The sequence below is a fragment of the Stegastes partitus genome, unplaced genomic scaffold, assembly GCF_000690725.1.
Source record: "Stegastes partitus isolate 25-593 unplaced genomic scaffold, Stegastes_partitus-1.0.2 Scaffold208, whole genome shotgun sequence".
In the NCBI taxonomy this organism is placed as follows: Eukaryota; Metazoa; Chordata; class Actinopteri; family Pomacentridae; genus Stegastes; species Stegastes partitus.
The window spans coordinates 331,050-351,301 of record NW_007577939.1 but is presented as its reverse complement, the minus strand read 5'-3'; the positions used below and the strand labels follow the sequence as shown (position 1 = coordinate 351,301).

The 20,252-nt window shown below is 41.6% G+C and overlaps 1 protein-coding gene across 1 annotated transcript in view; it reads right to left on the bottom strand.

Moving 5' to 3' along the window:
• kif5ab (kinesin family member 5A, b) overlaps positions 1 to 20,252 on the bottom strand; it is a 72,329-nt gene that overhangs the window by 9,060 nt on the left and 43,017 nt on the right. The window contains exons 15-24 of the mRNA XM_008280737.1: positions 14,368 to 14,514; positions 13,454 to 13,642; positions 12,675 to 12,792; positions 9,769 to 9,833; positions 8,937 to 9,046; positions 6,601 to 6,702; positions 6,022 to 6,082; positions 5,828 to 5,899; positions 5,624 to 5,728; positions 2,739 to 2,955 (exon numbers count right to left, since the gene is read on the bottom strand). Of these exons, the coding sequence (XP_008278959.1) occupies positions 2,739 to 2,955; positions 5,624 to 5,728; positions 5,828 to 5,899; positions 6,022 to 6,082; positions 6,601 to 6,702; positions 8,937 to 9,046; positions 9,769 to 9,833; positions 12,675 to 12,792; positions 13,454 to 13,642; positions 14,368 to 14,514 (1,186 nt within the window). The remainder of the gene's footprint in view (positions 1 to 2,738; positions 2,956 to 5,623; positions 5,729 to 5,827; positions 5,900 to 6,021; positions 6,083 to 6,600; positions 6,703 to 8,936; positions 9,047 to 9,768; positions 9,834 to 12,674; positions 12,793 to 13,453; positions 13,643 to 14,367; positions 14,515 to 20,252) is intronic.

The following is a 20,252-nucleotide window of genomic DNA, read 5'->3' as shown; positions in this document are numbered from 1 at the left end:
ATCGTCTGTGTGTGCTTATTTGTCTGTCTCTAAGTGTAGCCCTGTGATAGACTGGTGACCTGTCCAGGGTGTCCCCTTGCCTTCGTCCTAAGTCAGCTGGGATAGGCTCCAGCCCCCCGCAACCCTAGTGAGGACTAAACGGTGTATAGATAATGGATGGATGGATGGATCATGGTTGAGTCTGAACTCAAATTAGCTGAACTGAAAAATATATAGCAACATAAACATAAACATAAAGCAACCAAACTGTAGTAGACACATCGACAGCACCAATGACACCGGCTACTTTACCTGTACTGGTTGATGAATTTAGTTCATTTTAATACATGAGTCAGAACTTGTCCCAGAGTATAAATTACTGTGGTGACTGCATGAAAATTGTGAGGGTTATGAAGAGTATGTTGTGTTTTGGTTTTTCTCTGCCTCCTGTCTTGGTGTTTTGGTGGGTGTACTTTCTTTTCTCTGCAGGCTGGGCGGAGCCGATCGGGGAAGGACGCTCTCGCGCTGGCAGCTGTGGCTCATCTACTCATCAGCAGGGTTTCTCAAATACGAGCGTCTCACAGAGCCCCAGCGCCAGATGATTGTGATACCTCACTCGTGGTACAGTCAGGCCGCTTAGCTGCTACACTCACGTTGAGCTTCTGCTCAGTTTGTTTTTCGAGTTTTCGAGTTAATCGTGTTTTATTTCTGTGTACCTCCAGCATCCCTCCTCGGCTCCAGCACACAGCTATTCGCCCTGCACGCCAGCCCTTTCATCCACGAACCCACACGATGGGAATCCACGGCCACGAGCACCTTCACTAGAAGGATCGGCACTCGAGCACCTTCACCTGGAAACCTCCATGGGGAAAACCACTCATGAGCACCGTCCCCTGAGCACTGTTTCTCTGAGCACCGTCACCGGGATCTTCCTCCACGAACTCCCTCCCTAGCACAGCCTCGGCAGAACCCTCCCACACAGACTTCAGCACCGACAACCTCCTTTTGGCACCCCCCCATGACTGGCACCCCTGCACTAGATTCCTCCTCCTGGTGTCCACCACTCCCCGTCATTGCAAAATAAAACCTGTTTCTTTAACCTTTTCTCCTGCCTCCCTTTTCGTTCGGGTCCGCCCGCACAGTTACAGACCACGGGCCGTCATAGAAAATGTGCTTAAGTAAATGAGAAACAACAACTATTATATGTGTCTATGAAATGAAATGAAGGACATGTTGACATAAAAAGGGCTGTGTTTGGAATTTGGTTGTGGACTCAACAGCAACAACTATAAGAAAAGTGTTAATGTCCATAAACATCATATAAATACATGCAAGTCAGATTTTGATAGATAGATGCCACTAAACACTTACCACTTGCTGTGTTGTCATGATTTTATCCAGTTTGTACATAGCTTTGAAANGATAATGGATGGATGGATGGATCATGGTTGAGTCTGAACTCAAATTAGCTGAACTGAAAAATATATAGCAACATAAACATAAACATAAAGCAACCAAACTGTAGTAGACACATCGACAGCACCAATGACACCGGCTACTTTACCTGTACTGGTTGATGAATTTAGTTCATTTTAATACATGAGTCAGAACTTGTCCCAGAGTATAAATTACTGTGGTGACTGCATGAAAATTGTGAGGGTTATGAAGAGTATGTTGTGTTTTGGTTTTTCTCTGCCTCCTGTCTTGGTGTTTTGGTGGGTGTACTTTCTTTTCTCTGCAGGCTGGGCGGAGCCGATCGGGGAAGGACGCTCTCGCGCTGGCAGCTGTGGCTCATCTACTCATCAGCAGGGTTTCTCAAATACGAGCGTCTCACAGAGCCCCAGCGCCAGATGATTGTGATACCTCACTCGTGGTACAGTCAGGCCGCTTAGCTGCTACACTCACGTTGAGCTTCTGCTCAGTTTGTTTTTCGAGTTTTCGAGTTAATCGTGTTTTATTTCTGTGTACCTCCAGCATCCCTCCTCGGCTCCAGCACACAGCTATTCGCCCTGCACGCCAGCCCTTTCATCCACGAACCCACATGATGGGAATCCACGGCCACGAGCACCTTCACTAGAAGGATCGGCACTCGAGCACCTTCACCTGGAAACCTCCATGGGGAAAACCACTCATGAGCACCGTCCCCTGAGCACTGTTTCTCTGAGCACCGTCACCGGGATCTTCCTCCACGAACTCCCTCCCTAGCACAGCCTCGGCAGAACCCTCCCACACAGACTTCAGCACCGACAACCTCCTTTTGGCACCCCCCCATGACTGGCACCCCTGCACCATGACTGGTACCCCTGCACCAGATTCCTCCTCCTGGTGTCCACCACTCCCCGTCATTGCAAAATAAAACCTGTTTCTTTAACCTTTTCTCCTGCCTCCCTTTTCGTTCGGGTCCGCCCGCACAGTTACAGACCACGGGCCATCATAGAAAATGTGCTTAAGTAAATGAGAAACAACAACTATTATATGTGTCTATGAAATGAAATGAAGGACATGTTGACATAAAAAGGGCTGTGTTTGGAATTTGGTTGTGGACTCAACAGCAACAACTATAAGAAAAGTGTTAATGTCCATAAACATCATATAAATACATGCAAGTCAGATTTTGATAGATAGATGCCACTAAACACTTACCACTTGCTGTGTTGTCATGATTTTATCCAGTTTGTACATAGCTTTGAAAAAGTGACACATGTAGAAATGCAATCTAACGTCAAGCTCTGTGTCTGAATCTATAATAAGTTTGTTACCTATCTGTGCGGCGTGAGGCCGGCGGAAGGGAGTGCGAGCCCTCATTACATCTTTGATTCGTTCCACCTCCTGCTGGTAGCGGCGGCGGTCCTTCATGGCTCCTTCCTTGGCCTCCTTCAGCGCACCCTCCAGTGCCTTGACTCGCTCAGCTGTAGACCGGAGACGCTTCTCCAGTTTTGGAAGTTCACAGCGAAGATCTGCATTGTCACGCACCAGCTGCAGCACAAATAAAAACAGATATACAAGACACCAAGCATGAGACAAAAGATGTCACTGGCTTTATAATACATTTTCCCAGTCACAAAAGAAAACTGTAATATTGACAGAAAAAGCCAATTATATTTATACTTATCCATTTCGATGTTTCTGACAGGGATAGAAATGAGGCTATTTAGACTGCTACATATGAAACCTTGGATTGATGTTTTGATTGTGTGATTTTTATTATATCATTCAGAATATGCTAATAATACTCTTCCACTGGTAAAGCGTCTTCCTGTCTTGGAGGTTGAGGGATCCCTTCTTCCTGCTGAGACCAAACTGCAGAGTATAAACAGCACTGGATGAATGTGACCACATAACCCCTTGTTTTGAAGTGGAACATCTTTGTCAGTTAAAGCCAAATAGGTGCAGTGAGGCGGAACGGAGGAACGTCAAAACACAACCTCAAAGTTGTCAAAGGAAAGGACAGCCCATACTGCCTTTTATCTTAAAGAAAAATGCCGAACTCGCTCAAATTGAAGGGTAGCTCCCCTGAAAAAACATCAGCACACACAGGACCAGCCTGCCAGCTAGAAAAGAAAAGTGAAGTGATTTAGAATTATCTCCCTTTTATGAATGAATCCTAAAATAAAGTTACAATTTCACAGTCTGGGCCTGAACATCAAGGGGAAAATAAATTTCCAAGCATATCGATGTGTCTTGAAGGATAATGTCACGGTGGCTGTCGGCAAGCTTTAACCCAACAGATATACTGTGCAATGGCCTCAAGAGAAACACATCCTAAGAATACAGCTGAGCTGAAGTAGCTCTATAAAGACTAAATGTATATTTCCTTTGAAATGCTGTGCACATCTGATCAGCAGCCTCCTCGCTTTAGATTACTGTTCACTCAGTTTCTTCACCACTGCTATGAATCTATAATAAGCGTGTTCAGTAAAGATGCATATAATATTATAGCCATGAGTCACTGGCTAAAGCACACTGTCTTTGTCACTTGTGACCTTGTTGAAGATTTTCTGAATAATTATTGCAGAAAATCTGTTAATTTTAATTGGTTCAGATACTTTTTTCTTGCTACAGTATGAAGCCTCTCCTGTTCATATGGAAGTCAGTGCAGGTAATTATGATCATTAATATGTTGTTTACCTACCAAATGTTAGTGCAGAGTGTCAAAATAGCTTAAATTTTAAGAAATCAAGATACAGTGTTACAAACAACTTTCATCAGTCTAAATGCTTTGTTGTTTACTTGTGAGATCAATTCAGATATTCTAGGAGAAGAAAGAGTGGACTGAACAAACAGAGTCTTTCTATTCATTCTTTGACTAATTAAATACCTCCTACACAGTCTGAGGAACAGTCCTTAAGTTCAGCATATGTTAACCTAACAATATGACAAAAAAAAAATCCTGTGGCACGTGAAGTCAAATGCAGCACGGCTGTTTTTGCATAATAGACTTGTTTGTGTTTATACCCATGAGGGAAAATGAATGTAAAGATTTATTGATTTTGAAATTGCGGCACACAGCATGTTTCCTGTTAGTGGGAAACGCAATGAGTGAGTGCCTTAAACACTGAGAGTCTGCTGCTACGTGATCATGCAAACTAATCCTTAGCCTGCAGAGATACCGAGTGTAAGACCTGGAGGCTTTAGCAACCAGGCAAAGTTATCTAACAAGCACAGCATTCACAAATTCACTATATCCACCTGAGGCTTGGAGGTACAAGTTTATTATTTGGTAGTGAGTCATTTAAAAAAAAAAAAAAAAAATGGAGGCAAAATTTCCACAAGAGGTAGTTGATGTAAGAGAAATCACGACTGTTGAGCGATAGATGGACAGACAGACATTATTAGATCTGTGAGGCAGAGAAACTCATAAGCCCGATACACTGTCCACTGCCTGTCTTATCGCTTTCCACTGGAAGTTTGCTGATTTATGACCACGGCTTTCGTCTTCCATTCCTACAGTATCAGCAGGCAGTGGATGGGATGGTGTCTCCCAGCAGCCACTTTAGAATTGGTTTTCTGCCTGACAAACTGCTGCAGTGCAGCTCTCACCAATCTGCCAGCATGAGCGTATGTGCCAGTGTGCAGAACGTTTAGCACATCAACACCGAGTCCACTGCTGAAGTCCATTTAGGAATATTAAAGAAAGATGTGAAGCGTGTGTGTTTACTTATAATGTTTATGAGCACAAGGTTGCAGTTGAAAGTTGGTGTGTAAGCCAGAGACGAGGAGAAAGATGAGTGTTTGTTTGCACCTGCATGAGGATGAATTCATTTGTGTTTATCAAATCTGACTGAGAGTTTTATGCTGTGTGGCTTCCTTTCCCCTGAAGACAGCACGGTTTAACACCTCCTGCTGCTCTGTTTTTGAGGAGATTTTCATGTGAAGTTGCTGTGGTGGGATGATTGATGGTGCGAGCATTGCTTTTACCCATAGGAGAGCGATGACAAACAGAGAACACTGCTCTGTATTTTAATTTGTTTCGCCCTTTTCGTATCTTATGGTATTCATCTAAGATAATGCTAAATTACTGCTGTAGCACTGCACAATCAGAGCTAGGCTTCCAGGCTGAAGGAAACCTTGTTCATTTGTCTTAATTTATAAAGAAGCGGTGGACAGATAAAATGCTTTCTGTTTATGTGACGATAATCTGTACCTGTTTGTGAACTTTTGTAAGCTGTTCTAGGTTGTTTTCAAGAAAGGAGATCTTTTGTTTCTGCGTGATATATCCTCCAGTATCATCAGGCTCCATCGCTGCACTCTGTCAAAAGAAACAGGGATCTTTTATTGTAGTGTAAAAGAATAAAAAATAAAACACTGAAAGCTTACTGTGGTGAATTAAAGCTTATGTTTGGCTTACTTTCCTAACTCGAGTCGTGAGGTCTTGAACAAAAAGCTTGCGGAGGTTGTGCAGGGTGTGGAGCTCACGAGCCTACAGTTTGAGAAGAGAAGCAGCGAGAGGAAAATAGTGCCGTTAAAGCAGTTTGAGAGTATTTAGTGGATCAGTGGTTTCTGAAGGAGCCAAGTGAATTGTGACAGCAAATAATGACTTACAACAGTTTCTTCCAGCCCTTTGAGGTCCTGCTTTGACTGCTCATGTCGTTCATGAAGAAATCTATAGATACATAGACAGAAAATTCAAACTGAACTTCCCACTTGATGCCCAAAACCCAAATGATTACCACATATTTTCCAGAATAATTCATGAATACAGAACAAAGGCTGCATAGGCCGGCTGCCCTGCTTGTGGGCTGTTACCCATCTGCCATCTGATGCAATATGTTGCAAAGGTCAGTGAAGAAAGAGACTTATTAGCAACCAGCTGCTACATTATTCCAGAATTCCATAATGGAGATGCAAAAAGAGGGAAGAAAGGGACCATGATGGAAACAGATATAGAAAGAGTTAAAAGAGCTCATTTTGGCCACATTCTATATGAGCGTATTATCCCGCAGACACATACTGAAAAAAGAATGACAGTCACAGCTCCAGAGCGAGAGCAAAATAAATAGACAAAAAGAAGACAAATGACAGAGAGAAATGGAAGATGTGCATCAAAAGAGGCAGCTCGCCTCCAGGCCTCCATATGGTGAAGCTTTGAAAGCTGGCCAGCACAGTAAACTAGCGACTCACGTCAGTTCCTCCAGCTGCCGGCTCTTGTGATGCTCCTGGCTTCGGAGACGTTCAAAGTCACTGTGCAGTTGCTCCAACTCCAGCTGTTGCTTCTGGTTACAACTGGAAAAGAAAGGTGAAAACTGACTCACTCAGGGTTTCATTTTTATTAAAAAATACCAGAATTTATCTCGAGGAATGTCAGCACATGCTGTAAGTCCCCCAAGAGTCGTGGCAGAAGATAAATTATGGCAAACAGAATGTGTAATACAATCTAGAAATGGATGAGACTTTCTGCTTCTGTAACATGAAGTCCACATCTGAATGTCACCATTCATCTATATTACAAGAAATATTGGGGAATATCAGAGAGATTTTTTTAAGTTTTACTGTAACAAGAGGGGGTTGCAAGGTGCTCGGTGGTTAGCACCGTTGCCTCGCAGCAAGAAGGTCGCTGGTTCGTGCCCCAGTGAGGACACCCGGGATCTTTCTGCGTGGAGTTTACATGTTCTCCCAGTGCAGCGTGGGTTCTCTCCTGGGTTCTCCAGCTTCCTCCCACAAGGTCCAAAAACATGTTGAGATTAATTGGTGATTCTAAATTGTATAAATCCATAGGTGCTTGGTTGTCTGTCTCTAAGTGTGGCCCTGCGATAGACTGACAATCTGTCCAGGGTGTCCCTTGCCTTCACCCTAAGTCAGCTGGCATAGGCTACAGCCTAATTGTCTGTCTTGAGTCTAAGGCATAAGGCTCGAGCTCAGTGGCGCACACAGCAGCAAAAATGATGAAGAAGCATCATTTCTGCATGCAGGGTTAGGATTTATTCTTGCCCTAAATTCACACCAGAGCTGTACTAGCCAGACAGGCATTTTGCCAGACCACAGAGGTACCTGAGTGGCTCAAGTGTGTAATTAGGTCAAACTTGAATCACTGAAGTGTCCCATTAGATCACAGACACACAACCCTTTTAAAAAAAATATGGCCACTTGCCAAAAAAGATGCACAACTGTACACATTACTGTATGTATGCTACATTTAGCAATTTTTAAATGGATTTTCCTGTTTGCTTCTTATCCTTGCAATTTAGTGTAACTTTAAATGTATAACCACTTTTCCTATTTTGTTTGAAGGATCTGAAAGGAATCCCTGCTCCTATTTCACATGCGTTCTACCTCACTGACATCCATCCATCCATCCATCCCTTTTCAAGCTGCTTATCCAAATCAGTCTGTGCAAGCAGGATAAGCAGAGCAGCCCCAAATGTCTTTTCACACTGAAATTCTCTGCAGCTGCTCCTTGGGTGTTAACAGACACTCCCATGCCAGCTGGGAAATGTACTTTATTCCCCGGAGAGGGTCTGTCCAGTGGTCTCCTCCCAGATGGTCATGCTTGGTACAGTACATCATTAAAACACAGGCCAAACCAGGGCAGTGCCTCCTCAGAGTGAGATTCAGCAGCGGCTCAGTTCTTAAGTCCTCCCACACTAAAGTTTCTTCAACATGTAAACCACCCACACACATTTATCTCAGCTACTTTTGCAGCTATGGCAGGACTTTTGAGAACATAATACGAAGACTATACATCCTCAACTTAGAATAGAATAGAATAGAATAGAATAGAATAGAATAGAATAGAATATACTTCATTTATCCCAGACCTGGGGAATTTACACGCCACAGCAGCATCCAAAAATATAGACAGTGCAAGAAAATAACATCATCATTAAGTAATATGCATTCTGGTGTCCTTGAGCATTTATATGCCACTTTTTATATGGGAGTGTTTGCTAAGTTGTATGTGGAAACTGAATGACTTGCATTATATGTTGCCACACAGTCCAGCCTTGAAGATACAAAGAAATATGCTTTTTCCCTCTTCACCGTATTCTGAGGTGGGTGAACTGTCAGTGTGCTGAGAGTATCTGCAGTCAGCTGGACGTTGCAGAAATTTCAGATGTTCCATTAACCTATTTGTGCTGGTGCTGTAAATGTTTGGGAGCCTGAACTGCTCATCTGTGTTTATTCTTATTTTTCTTTTTCTCAACGGGATAGAAGGGCCTCTGGCAAAAAATAAATCCCTCCATTGAAGCCAACAAAATTGACCATGCAGCCCCCATTTGAGCATTTCTATGCCATTTTTAAAAACGGGAGTGTTCGGTAAGTTGTCTGCCTCTGGAAACATGCGTGACCTGCATTGTATGGTGCCACACAGTCCAGTCTCAGAGATGCTTTTTCCATGACATTTTTATGTTTTTTATGCTTATTGATTTGACTACTCTACTTTAAAATACTCTTGGAATGGAATCCTGATTTTCAGCATCGATTTAGTATCACACAAAATGAATTACAATTATACTGACTCAGTCAAATCATCAATGATCTTCTGTTTCTCATTGATCTCGTCTCGGAGGCGAAAAAGCTGTTTGCTGTGTGCCTCACGGTGCGACTCCATCTGCTGCTCCAGAGCCCTCTGAGGTCCAAGCACCAAGGGGGTGTGACAGACATAAATACAGAGAGAGACAGAGAGCGAGGACAGAGAGAGAGAGAGAGAGAGAGAGAGTACAGTGAGGTGGGAACAACATGAAAACAAAATGACTAAATAACAAGGAAAAATTACACACACCAGTGCACATGTGGACATGCGAAGCCACATGGGTATTGAACACACACACGCACCAGATTGCTGTCATGTGCTACCACTGACAACGATGTGAGAATAAGCTAATAAAACTGGAGCACGGAAACAGACACACATCATGTGCTCAACTACAAGCAGATCGTGACAACAGACACTGTCAGCTGCGTGTTAAGCAGCGGAAAAATGCATCTGCTTTATCGTTTGATGCCATCAGTAAGAGTGTGTTGTGCAGTATGAAAATACAGCTTTAACGGCTTTGTTGTTGAAGTTTTCATTATGCACACATGGGGAATTTTTTAGTAATCAGCCCATATTTGACCAAATTTCTACCAACTAACTTACTTGCAAAACCCGTGGCTTGGATTGTATATGCTTTCTGGGCCAGTGAGCATCAAAAGTTTCACTTCAACACTGTTCCTGGGGGCAGTAAATGAAACTCTACGCTTTTTGCTCATTGCCTGGCTTGCTGTTTCAGTCTTTATGCAAAGCTGAGTGCTGAGGCAGTGTGATAAAAGGTCATTACACTAAATTGCTGTCACTGTCGCCATGGTTACCTTTATATCAGAGGCGTTCTGGACAGACGTGCGATTCTCCCCGCTGGTCACCTGTGACATGCTCTCTGCAACACAAACACAATACAATATAATAAGATACAATTCAAATACAATAAGAAACCAATATAAAAAGCGGAAGGAGGAAAGAAGACGAGGACAAAGACTGACACATAAAACAGAGCAACACACTGATGTGGATGAAAGAGGTGACAGTGACCTGACTTTGACATCACAGCAGTACCAGAAACTCCTGTTGACAGCGAGGTCAGCGTGATCTAAGTCATGCCCTGGGTATTATAATATCTATTTGCAAGTGACATCTATTGTGTCACACTGATGTGATATGGACTCACTGCTGTTCCTGGTGTCTGAAGATGAAATTACAGAGCTCTCTGCTTCGCACCAGGCTGTGTGATCAACGGGAGCTGCAGCACTTGTATTTATCTACTTCTGTAATGACTCGAGGACTGCTTGGCCCAAGTGTAGAGCAGGGCCAAAATTGATTTACCTGCCCTCAAATCCGCTGGTTATTTAATGCAATTCTGCGGAACTCAACAGGAAGAGTGACTTAAATTGCCTTTGGCCTGTTTCGCGAACGGTGTCAGTGTGTTAGGAATGTTTGCAGTCAGCTGGACTTTGCACACATTTCAGATGTACTATTAATTATTTCTGCTGGTGTTGTGAAATGTTTGGGAGCCTGAGCTGTTTGTCAGTTTTTACCCTTTTTTTTTCATTTCCTCAACAGGATAGAAAGGCCTCTGGCACAGAATAAATCTCTCTATTAAAGTCAACAAAATTGTTTTAAATGGGTAGCCACTTTCTCCCAGTTAAAGCTTGTGAAGCTAAAATGCTGTGACAGATTTGTTGCCTTTTCATCATTTATTTTCCCAGACATGATTTTGTATGACTGTGTCACAACATTGACCTCATATTTGACTTCGGCATTTCAATTTAAATATTGTCCTTCAGCGAGCCCCCGAATGTCACACAGCATCTGAAGCCATCATTCATAATTTTGATTCCTTCAGCAAAAAGTCATCTTGAAAGTATGTGTTTATTAGAGGAATTTGCTACATTTAACTTTGTTTCATTTGGATTTATATTGAGCAAAGATCTATTTTGCTGACTGTCTGACTGTGTTGATTGGATTTACTTCCAGAGGCTTGTATTTGGCCTGACTTATCAACCATAAATCTGCTGTCGTGCCTGTCAGACCATATTGAAATTTTCTTCCTTCACCTTAGAGTCTGAATAAATGTTAAAATCTTTACTCCTGCATTGGCATTTCGCTCACGTAGAAATAACATCTCAACCTGAGCTTGAGGCAAAAACACTTTATTACAAAAGTAGTACCTGTATGTTTTATGTACGGCACTTACTGTTTATGCCATATAGAACCCTGAACTAAGTGTCTGGCTACATCGTAACATTTCACCTCAACAGCTAGATTCATATATTTTTATAGTTATGGTGAATACTCAACCTTCAGCAAAAAGGGATTTTGAGCAGGATACTGTACATCACTGCAAAACATCAACTACCACTGTTGTATTTTTAGTCACAGTAACTGCATGGTGGAGGTTAGTCGGTTAGCTGGTCCACTGATTTGATCCAGACTAAAAGAAAACATTGTTTATATTGTCTATTGATTATATTTTGATTGTCAATAGATAATCAAAGATATCCTCCATCTGTGGATGAAATCATGCTCCCCTGACTTTTCCTTTACCAACCACTAGCAGGTCAAGTTTTTCACATATCCCATGAAAACTTAATTTTTTCCAAGCTGGAGCTAAATTTAGTACAGGTTTTCATGGCGCCCTGATGATGTATTGCAGGACTTTTTTGATCCCTGGACTTCTCCCCTTGTACCACCACAACATTGGTTGTTGCAAGACTAAAGGATTTGTATATACAGTATGTGAAGTGAAATGCAAAGTGACTGTTCTACAAGGCTGGCATTAACCGTAAGACACTATAAAAATTGAAAACAATTAAATCCTTAAAAACAATAGACAATAAATCACAACGTCAAAAACAGATATGGCAGAAATAGTGAAATGAGTCAGAAAATATAAAGGATAATTTGTATTAACTTTCCTGATTCCTTCACTTCTCCTTTAGCGCCATCAGCAGGTTTTAAAATGTGTCAAGTACTTTGGTTTACAATTAAACAGCTACAAAATGCTTATATGCAACACTAAGATGGTGAAAATGGGTTTGGGAGGTGAACACCTTCTCTACTTTCAAGGTTAGACTTTATTATATTATTTTTTTTGAAAATGCGTGTATTTATGGCTTGAGTGACCCTGAACTATCCCTTAGTTTTGCTGCTAAAAGACTTTCAATAATGCACTGAGCACATCTACTTTACTCAACCCTCTTTCACTCTTCATGCATATATGAAGCATTATTATAAATTATTGCATTCTTTTAACTTCGTGTCTTTTCTCTCGCATAGTTTGTGTTTTGTCATCTCTGGAGGCATCTGTGGCTCTGGAGCTGATCTGTGGTTACTGACCCCACCAACCTGCCAAGGGTCTGTTTCTCACTACTGTCTTTTTCTCTTTCTGCTCTTCTCTCACCCCAGCTGGTTGAGGCAGGTGGCTACCTTGCCTGAGCCTGGTTCTGTCAGAGCTCTTTTCCCACTGTTGCCAAATATTTGCCCTAAAATTGAAACTAAAAATGTTTAATATCGGCATGCTATGATGCTCACAAGTTAGAATGCCAACATTAGCAGTCATTTATGCTGCATGGTGCCTAAATTTAGCCACACAGACCTGCAAGAATGGCTGTGGACTCTGAATTGGTTTGTTTACTGCCTATCTCTGTTTTGGTATTCATAATACATAGATGGAGCTACCACTAAGCTTCAGTTTTTACTATAATGACTAGAATAATTCTACCTTGAGCTTGGAGTTTGGCCAGTTCCTCAGTCAGAGAATCATAGCTGTCCTCCAGCTGTCTCTTCTTTAATTCCACGTTCTGCATGTACTCCGTGAGAGAGCGGATCTTTGCCTCGTGCTGAAAGTCAGAACACAGATCTCAGACGCATAAAGTTTACTGATGAGCAAAGACCTCTACCCAAGAGAACACTTTGCACCAAGGACAAAAGGTGCTTTTTCTTTTTGTTGAATGAATATGGTTTACATTGAATATTTATGATTTCTATTCAAAAGAGAATTTAGTTTAAATACCAAAGATAGTAAAAATGTACATTGTGATAGCTTCGGGCAACCCCACCAACACACAGAATATAAATCATGTCATTTTTTAAGGCTCAGGACAGTTTTCACACTGAAAGTTTTTTATGCCAAAAATGTGCTTTTTCCACAAACAGATGAATGATGTTTTCAGCTCACAGCTCTTCATCAGAGTAATTAACATCACACAAAGGACTCCGCAACTGTATGTGATGGCAATTAGACTGATGAAGAGAAGTGCACTTGATATGTCACTCAGTCATTTGTGGTGATGAATTATATTTTGCACTGGGAGGTTTCAGTGTCTATTGTCCTGATTTTCTCACAATAACAGCAGCATTTCCCTCTACAGAAACAGATTTTAAAACATCTCTCTACACCAGTTATTTTTCATTTCTCTAGTACATCCATCACTCCTCCCTCTCTATATATTATGACCAACAACAGCCTTGTCATCCCTTCCACCATCTTTGTATTTTTACCTGTGAGATGAGGAGATGGCATGAGGACAGCTCTCTGCCCGTCTCCTCCATCTTGCGGTGACACTCCATTTGAAGGTTTTCCAGGTGGCGGCAGCGCTTCACCATGGACTTCACCTCTGACTTTATTTTACTGATATAGAGGCGAGCCACTGTGAATTCTTCCTCGATTGCACCGGTGATCTCCATGGGCTGTAGGTGAATGAGGCATAGAGGAAAAAGAAAGTGTTAAAAAAGTTGTAGCAGATACAATTTAAAGACAGCAAGGGAACTACAGAGGTAGGCAGAGAGGAATCTTAAAAAACACTTTCTGGCATTCATTCACACAGCCATTACCGGCATCATTTAGCAGATGCTGTGACTCAGATGCTCTTAAATGAACTGTGGAGGATGAAATATATACATCAGTTGAAACATTACAGATGACAGCGGATAGGCCTATAAATTATCCTTGGGGGTTGTATGGAATACATCATTGTCTAGAGCAATTCATAACAGTGAATGATGTTGTGTAATATATAGCTTTTCAGTTTGAGCATCATCGTGAACGCAGCGAGAAAACACACAGACATTAATTTTAAATGCTCATCAAGACAAATAAATGTACATAGATGCCAAATTCTCAACCTAAATTGGTGAGAAATGAGTGTAGACATTTTGAATCCTCCAATCTGTCTCAAGTTTTAATATTTTATTCACTCATAATGCACATGCATTTTTGTGCTCTGATGCTAGGGAGACGCAGGGATTCAAATATTCTTCCAGTCTTTCATCATAGACATCAAGTATTTTATACAAGTGCATCCAACTTTGTCGCAGAAACAGAAACCGGCAACATATTTGGAAAGGGAATGCAGTGTCCCTCAGGGATCAATAAAGTATTTCTGGTTCTGATTCTGATTTTCTGTACCACTCACCAGCTTGATGTCCCTGTTTCCAACAATGGTACTGAACTCACTCAGGTCCCTCATGAGCCCGTTAAGGATCTCAGCGATACGTTTTCTTTGGTGGCTGCTCACTTCCTGGATACGGGACAGCTCCACCTCCAACGCCATGAGGTGAGCCTGTGGGAGGAGAGGAGCGACACAAGGAGTGAAACAAGTGAGTAAACATGGAGGAAGATAGGTAGAGGGAGAGAGATGAGAGGCATCAGAGGTAACATATTGCTGTAATCCCAATACATGTATCAATAATGCAATAACACATTATTGTTTCTAAATCCAATAATCACAATTACAGCTTTTACTTCTTATTCAGTACAGCCATCCATCCATTATCTATACACCGCTTAATCCTCACTAGGGTCGCATGGGGGCTGGATCCTATTCCAGCTGACTTAGGGCAAAGGCAGGGGATACCCTGGACAGGTCACCAGTCTATCACAGGGCTACACTTAGAGACAGACAACCAAGCACACTCACACCTACGGACAATTTAGAATCACCAATTAACCTCAACATGTTTTTGGACCTTGTGGGAGGAAGCCAGAGAATCTGGAGAAAACATGTAAACTCCACACAGAAAGATCCCGGTGTCCTCACCGGGACGCGAACCGGCGACCTTCTTGTTGCGAGGCAACAGTGCTAACCACTGATCCACCTTGCAGCCCAGCCTACAGCAATTTTCTGAGACATGCAATAAAGTCTCACCATAACACCAATTTTGCTGTTGGCTTTGTGGTAGCATTGTATTACAGAGCATAAAAGAAAGATCTTGTGCATGTTGTCACATAATTGCTAGTTAACAATATAAAATTACACCTTACATATGCCCACATATGAGAATAAATTCCTCTCCCAATAATGAGAATATGCATAAGATCTTTGCATGCCAGGTGTTGCAGAGTAATACACTGGGAAAGTGATGAGTAGTGTAATAAATTGCTTCTACAGGGAAAATACGTTTAATAATGCATCATTTCTTTTAACGCCTCTCTCCGTTCTTTCATTAAAACTATAAAAAATGAATATCTGTGAATCAAGGCTATATACTTTTTTCCCCACAATAAATTTAATCCCTTCCTATGTTGAAATGGTTTAGTGTCACGACCCCCCAGCCTGAGCCTCAGGACCAGCCCTCGCCTGTCTCCCTCTCCCTCTCTTTCTCTGTCTCTGTCACTCCAGCCCTGCTCAGCCTGCCTGATTACAGGTATTGGAGGCAACTGTGGCAATCAGCTCATCTGAGCCCAATTGCAACCGCTCCTTTAAGAACCAACTCATTCCTCCACACACTGCCATACCATAAACTGTCTTCCCCATGTTTCTGCCGATCCCCAACCTGCTTCCAGCCTGGACTCTCCCAGCCAGCTTTCTCCTGCCATCGATACCCACCCTACTTCCAGCCTGGATTCCCCATATTGTCCTTTTAACTGTGACCACCAACAAAAAACTGGCATTAGCAGCCAAGTACTGCCTGTGTGGCGCGCTCGATCTCTGCCGACAGCGTGCGATATTGTAACTACAACCCCTGACAAAAATTATGCCAGTCTTGAAGGATGTTCATCCAGTTGTTTAATTTTGTAGGAAAAAAGCAGATCACAGACATGCCACAAAACTAAAGTCATTTAAAATGGCAACTTTCTGGCTTTAAGAAACACTAAAAGAAATCAAGAAAAAAAATGTGGTAATCAATACCAATTGCTTTTTTAGATCAAGCAGGGGGAAAAAAGTATGGAATCACTCAATTCTGGGGAAAAAATTATGGAATCATCCTGTATATTTCCATTTCCAAACCTAACACCTGCATCAGATTACATCTGCTCATTAGTCTGCAGTTAAATAGGAGTGCTCACACCTTGGAGAGCTGCTGCACCAAGTGGACTGACATGAATCATGGCTCCAACACGAGAGATTTCAGTTGAAACAAAGGAGAGGATTGTCAAACTTCTTAAAGAAGGTAAATCATAACGGATTGTTGCAGAAGATGTTGGTTGTTCACAGTCAGCTGTGTCTAAAATCTGGACCAAGTACAAACCACATGGGAAGATTGTAAAAGGCAAGCATACTGGTAGACCAAGGAAGACATCAAAGTGTCAAGACAGAAAATGTAAAGCAATATGTCTTGAAAACAGAAATGCACAGCAAGACAAATGAGGAACAAATGAGGAACTGTAAGACACCGCCTAAAGGAATTGGGATTTACATAGAGAAAAGCTAAACGAAAGCCATCATTAACACCTAAACAGAAAAAAAACAAGGTTACAGTGGGCTAAGGAAAAGCAATCCTGGACGGTGGATGGCTAGATGAATGTCATATTCAGTGATGAATCACAAATCTGCATTGGGCAAGGTGATGATGCTGGAACTTTTGTTTGGTGCCGTTCCCATGAGATTTCTGAGGACGACTGCCTGAAGAAAACATGCACATTTCCACAGTCATTGATGATATGGGGCTGCATGTCAGGTAAAGGCTCTGGGGAGATGGCAGTCATCACATCTTCAATAAATGCACAAGTTTACATTGAAATTTTTGACACTTTTCTTATTCCATCAATAGAAGGATTTTGGGGGATGACGACATCATTTTTCAAGATGATAATGCATCTTGCCATAGAGCAAAAACTGTGAAAACTTTCCTTGAAGAAAGACACGTAAGGTCAATGTCATGGCCTGCAAATAGTCCGGATCTCAATCCAATTGAAAATCTGTGGTGGAAATTGAAGAAAATGGTTCATCACAAGGCTCCAACCTGCAAAGCTGATCTGGCAACAGCAGTCAGAGAAAGTTGGAACCAGATTGATGAACAGTACTGTTTGTCACTCATTAAGTCCATGCCTCAGAGGCTGCAAGCTGTTATAAAAGCCAGAGGTGTTGCAACAAAGTACTAGTGGTGTGTTGTAGTGGTTTTTTTTGTTTGTTTGTTTTTCATGACCCCATTTTTTTTTTCAAAATTGAGTGATTCCATAATTGTTTCCCCCTGCTTGATCTAAAAAAGCAATTGGTAATGACGACCACAATTTTTTTTCTTGATTTCTTTGGTTTCTTATCACCAGAAAGTTGCCATTTTAAATGACTTTAGTTTTGTGGCATGTCTGTGATCTGCTTTTTTTCTACAAAATTAAACAACTGAATGAACATCCTCCAAGACTGGTGATTCCATAATTTTTGCCAGGGGTTGTACACGGCTTCATTCAGTGATATTAGTAACGCACAATGCAGCATGTTTGCAGATAAAATATATTCCCTCAGCTGAGAATCTGCATCGCTCATGAATAATAGTCAGGAAACGATCTGGTTAAAGGGAGATGCTCTTTCCAGCCGATTTAAATCCCAAACTCTGAACATAACCTGCTTCCGACCAGGTTTGCTCCACAGCATAAGTTACCATGACAATCTAGCCTGATGAAAAGAGAGCCACCTTTGTGATACTGAAAACTCTGGCTTTAAGCTCTACATACCTCGCTAGTCCACTAATCTCACTTTGTAGTACAGCCCTCTGGTTAGTTGCTTATAAAAACATAAAGGTCTGAATGCTTGTTTTTAAAAAGTCATTGGTATATTGCAGTTTCAACATGGCAATACTAAGACTTGGCATTGACAGCTTATTTCACTCATGAAATGTTTTTTAACGCATAAATCAACATTTGGACATTTCGGGTACAAGGTGGCGTTGCCTTTCAGCTTTGCAGCTAGAAGATAACTGGTTGGCGTGATGGGTAAGGAGGACCAAGATCTTGCTGCGTGGAGTTTTGCAGTTTGTAGAACCCTGTGCAGCGTGGGTTCTCTCCGGCTTCCTCCCCAGCCCAAAAACATGTTGAGGTTAATTGGTGATTCTAAATTATCCGTAGGTGTGAAGTTGTCTGTCTCTAAGTGTAGCCCTGTGACAGACTGGCGACCTGTCCAGGTTGTCTGTCCCCTGCCTTTGCTCAGCTGGGATAGGCTCCAGCCCCCCCCCCAGCAAGGATTAAGTCATGTATAGATAATGGATGGATGGATATCTTCAAACAGCATGTATTGTCTCATACATTACTTTAATAATTGGAGCACAGTGTTGAGGAAAAAAAACGGAGCAGCAAAAGAAAAAATCTTAATGAAAGCAGAATAACGACAAACAACATGCAAAAATAGGGGGAAAATTGAAAATTCTATAGGAAAGCACTAAAAGAAAAGGGGATTTTGATTCCTTTAACCTGAGAGCACAGCTGTGAGACTCATCATAACCCCTGACATCATTCTCATCTAAGAAATCAAAGTATAAAACATAATAGCCATTAAATTACAAATCAATAAACTACTCTGATAGGGGTTAATGGCGTTGGTGGTGGATGAAAGGCTCTGGGGGAATGAATGATGGGGCTTGCTTTATCCTTCCCCATTTTGTACAGCAGGCAGCTTCTAAACAAAGGTGTCGCCAAAATGGCTCGAACACAATGAAACAATTTGGGTTCAATCAATACTCTGCAGGTATGAGGAAAAAAGAAGGGTATCCTCACTGTAACCTAATTTCCCCGAAAAACGTTTTTCACAAGACATCAAAACAACCTGTAAACACACTGATAATTGGAGTACTTTCCTGATATACAGTGACACTACTTTATACAACTCTCACTTATGTGCTTCAGTTTATAGTTTTTGCTTGTTATGTCTACATTTATTTATACATTTAGAATTAAAAAAATACCTCTATGGTGTAATTTGTATGCAATTTTAGGTTGCAAAACTCTTCAAGTTGTGTAAAGGCCTATATTTTCATAAATGACTTCTGTGTCCTCAGTCAGAGCTACTACCACATTCTTGGTTATGAAGTTCATAGTGATCATGAGCAATGAAAAATATTAATATCAAATGCTTTCTTAAATGTATTCTCTGGAATTAGTCTGTTTCCATACTGGTGCTGCTACAACACACACCGAAGGTGTTTCATTTATGCCACGTTACCGCCGAAATTATGCACTTGAGCTCTTTTGTAATGCCACATTTGACATTTTTGCTCCCATGTATCATCAGTCAATTGAAAGCACCACCTTCTTAAATACAACAACATTAACTCCTTTATCACGTCTTCCATCTTCATCTTCTTCGCTACCCTCAAGCTCTGTTATCATTTTTCAGGTCACTCCCTGTGTCAAAACATTAACTTAGCAGAAATGCCAGTAAATAATTAAACAAAATCGATTCCATTATGAATAAGTAAAATGAGAGGAGAAGAAAGGTTAATGAAAAATGCTCAAATTAGTTGAAGAAAGATTTTTGAAGAGATATTGAAGAGAAGAACTGGCTGGTTGGAATGATGAATGAAGTTAATCATGATGAAAGAAAGAGCCTTAAGTGGACAGATGGATAAAAGAGGTGCTTAAGGAGCAGATGAATGGCAGCGACAATGAATGATGGCATGGCCTCCTGGAGAAGAAGGGAGAAGTTTCCACTGAAAACAGCGATGACGATGACTGAGGAGACAGTGGGACGATGATAGTGATGAATGTACTCCATTGCACAGTTTTTCTAGGTCAATACTGCCCCATTTCTACAGTAGACATGGAAAAGAAAAAAAAAACTGCAACACTGCACATTAGCATAACAGCTGGGATGCAGAAAGTGGAGAATTAGTCCCAAAGATTGAGGCTGAAGCTGGGAATAAGCCCTGAGAGGCTGGAGTAATGGGAATTTTTTTCCCCTTCAGTTTCCCTGTATTTACTTTCATTGTAGTCTTGCTCGTATTCGGTTTCACATCTTGTAAGACTTACCGGCAGCCTCCCTGAGAAGAAATCATGTCAGGTGAGAGGTGAAGGCTGAACGGATTAAAAAGGCCGTAGAGGAATTGTGCTAGGTGAAATGAGTGAGGACAATAAGAGATTTCAGTTGGG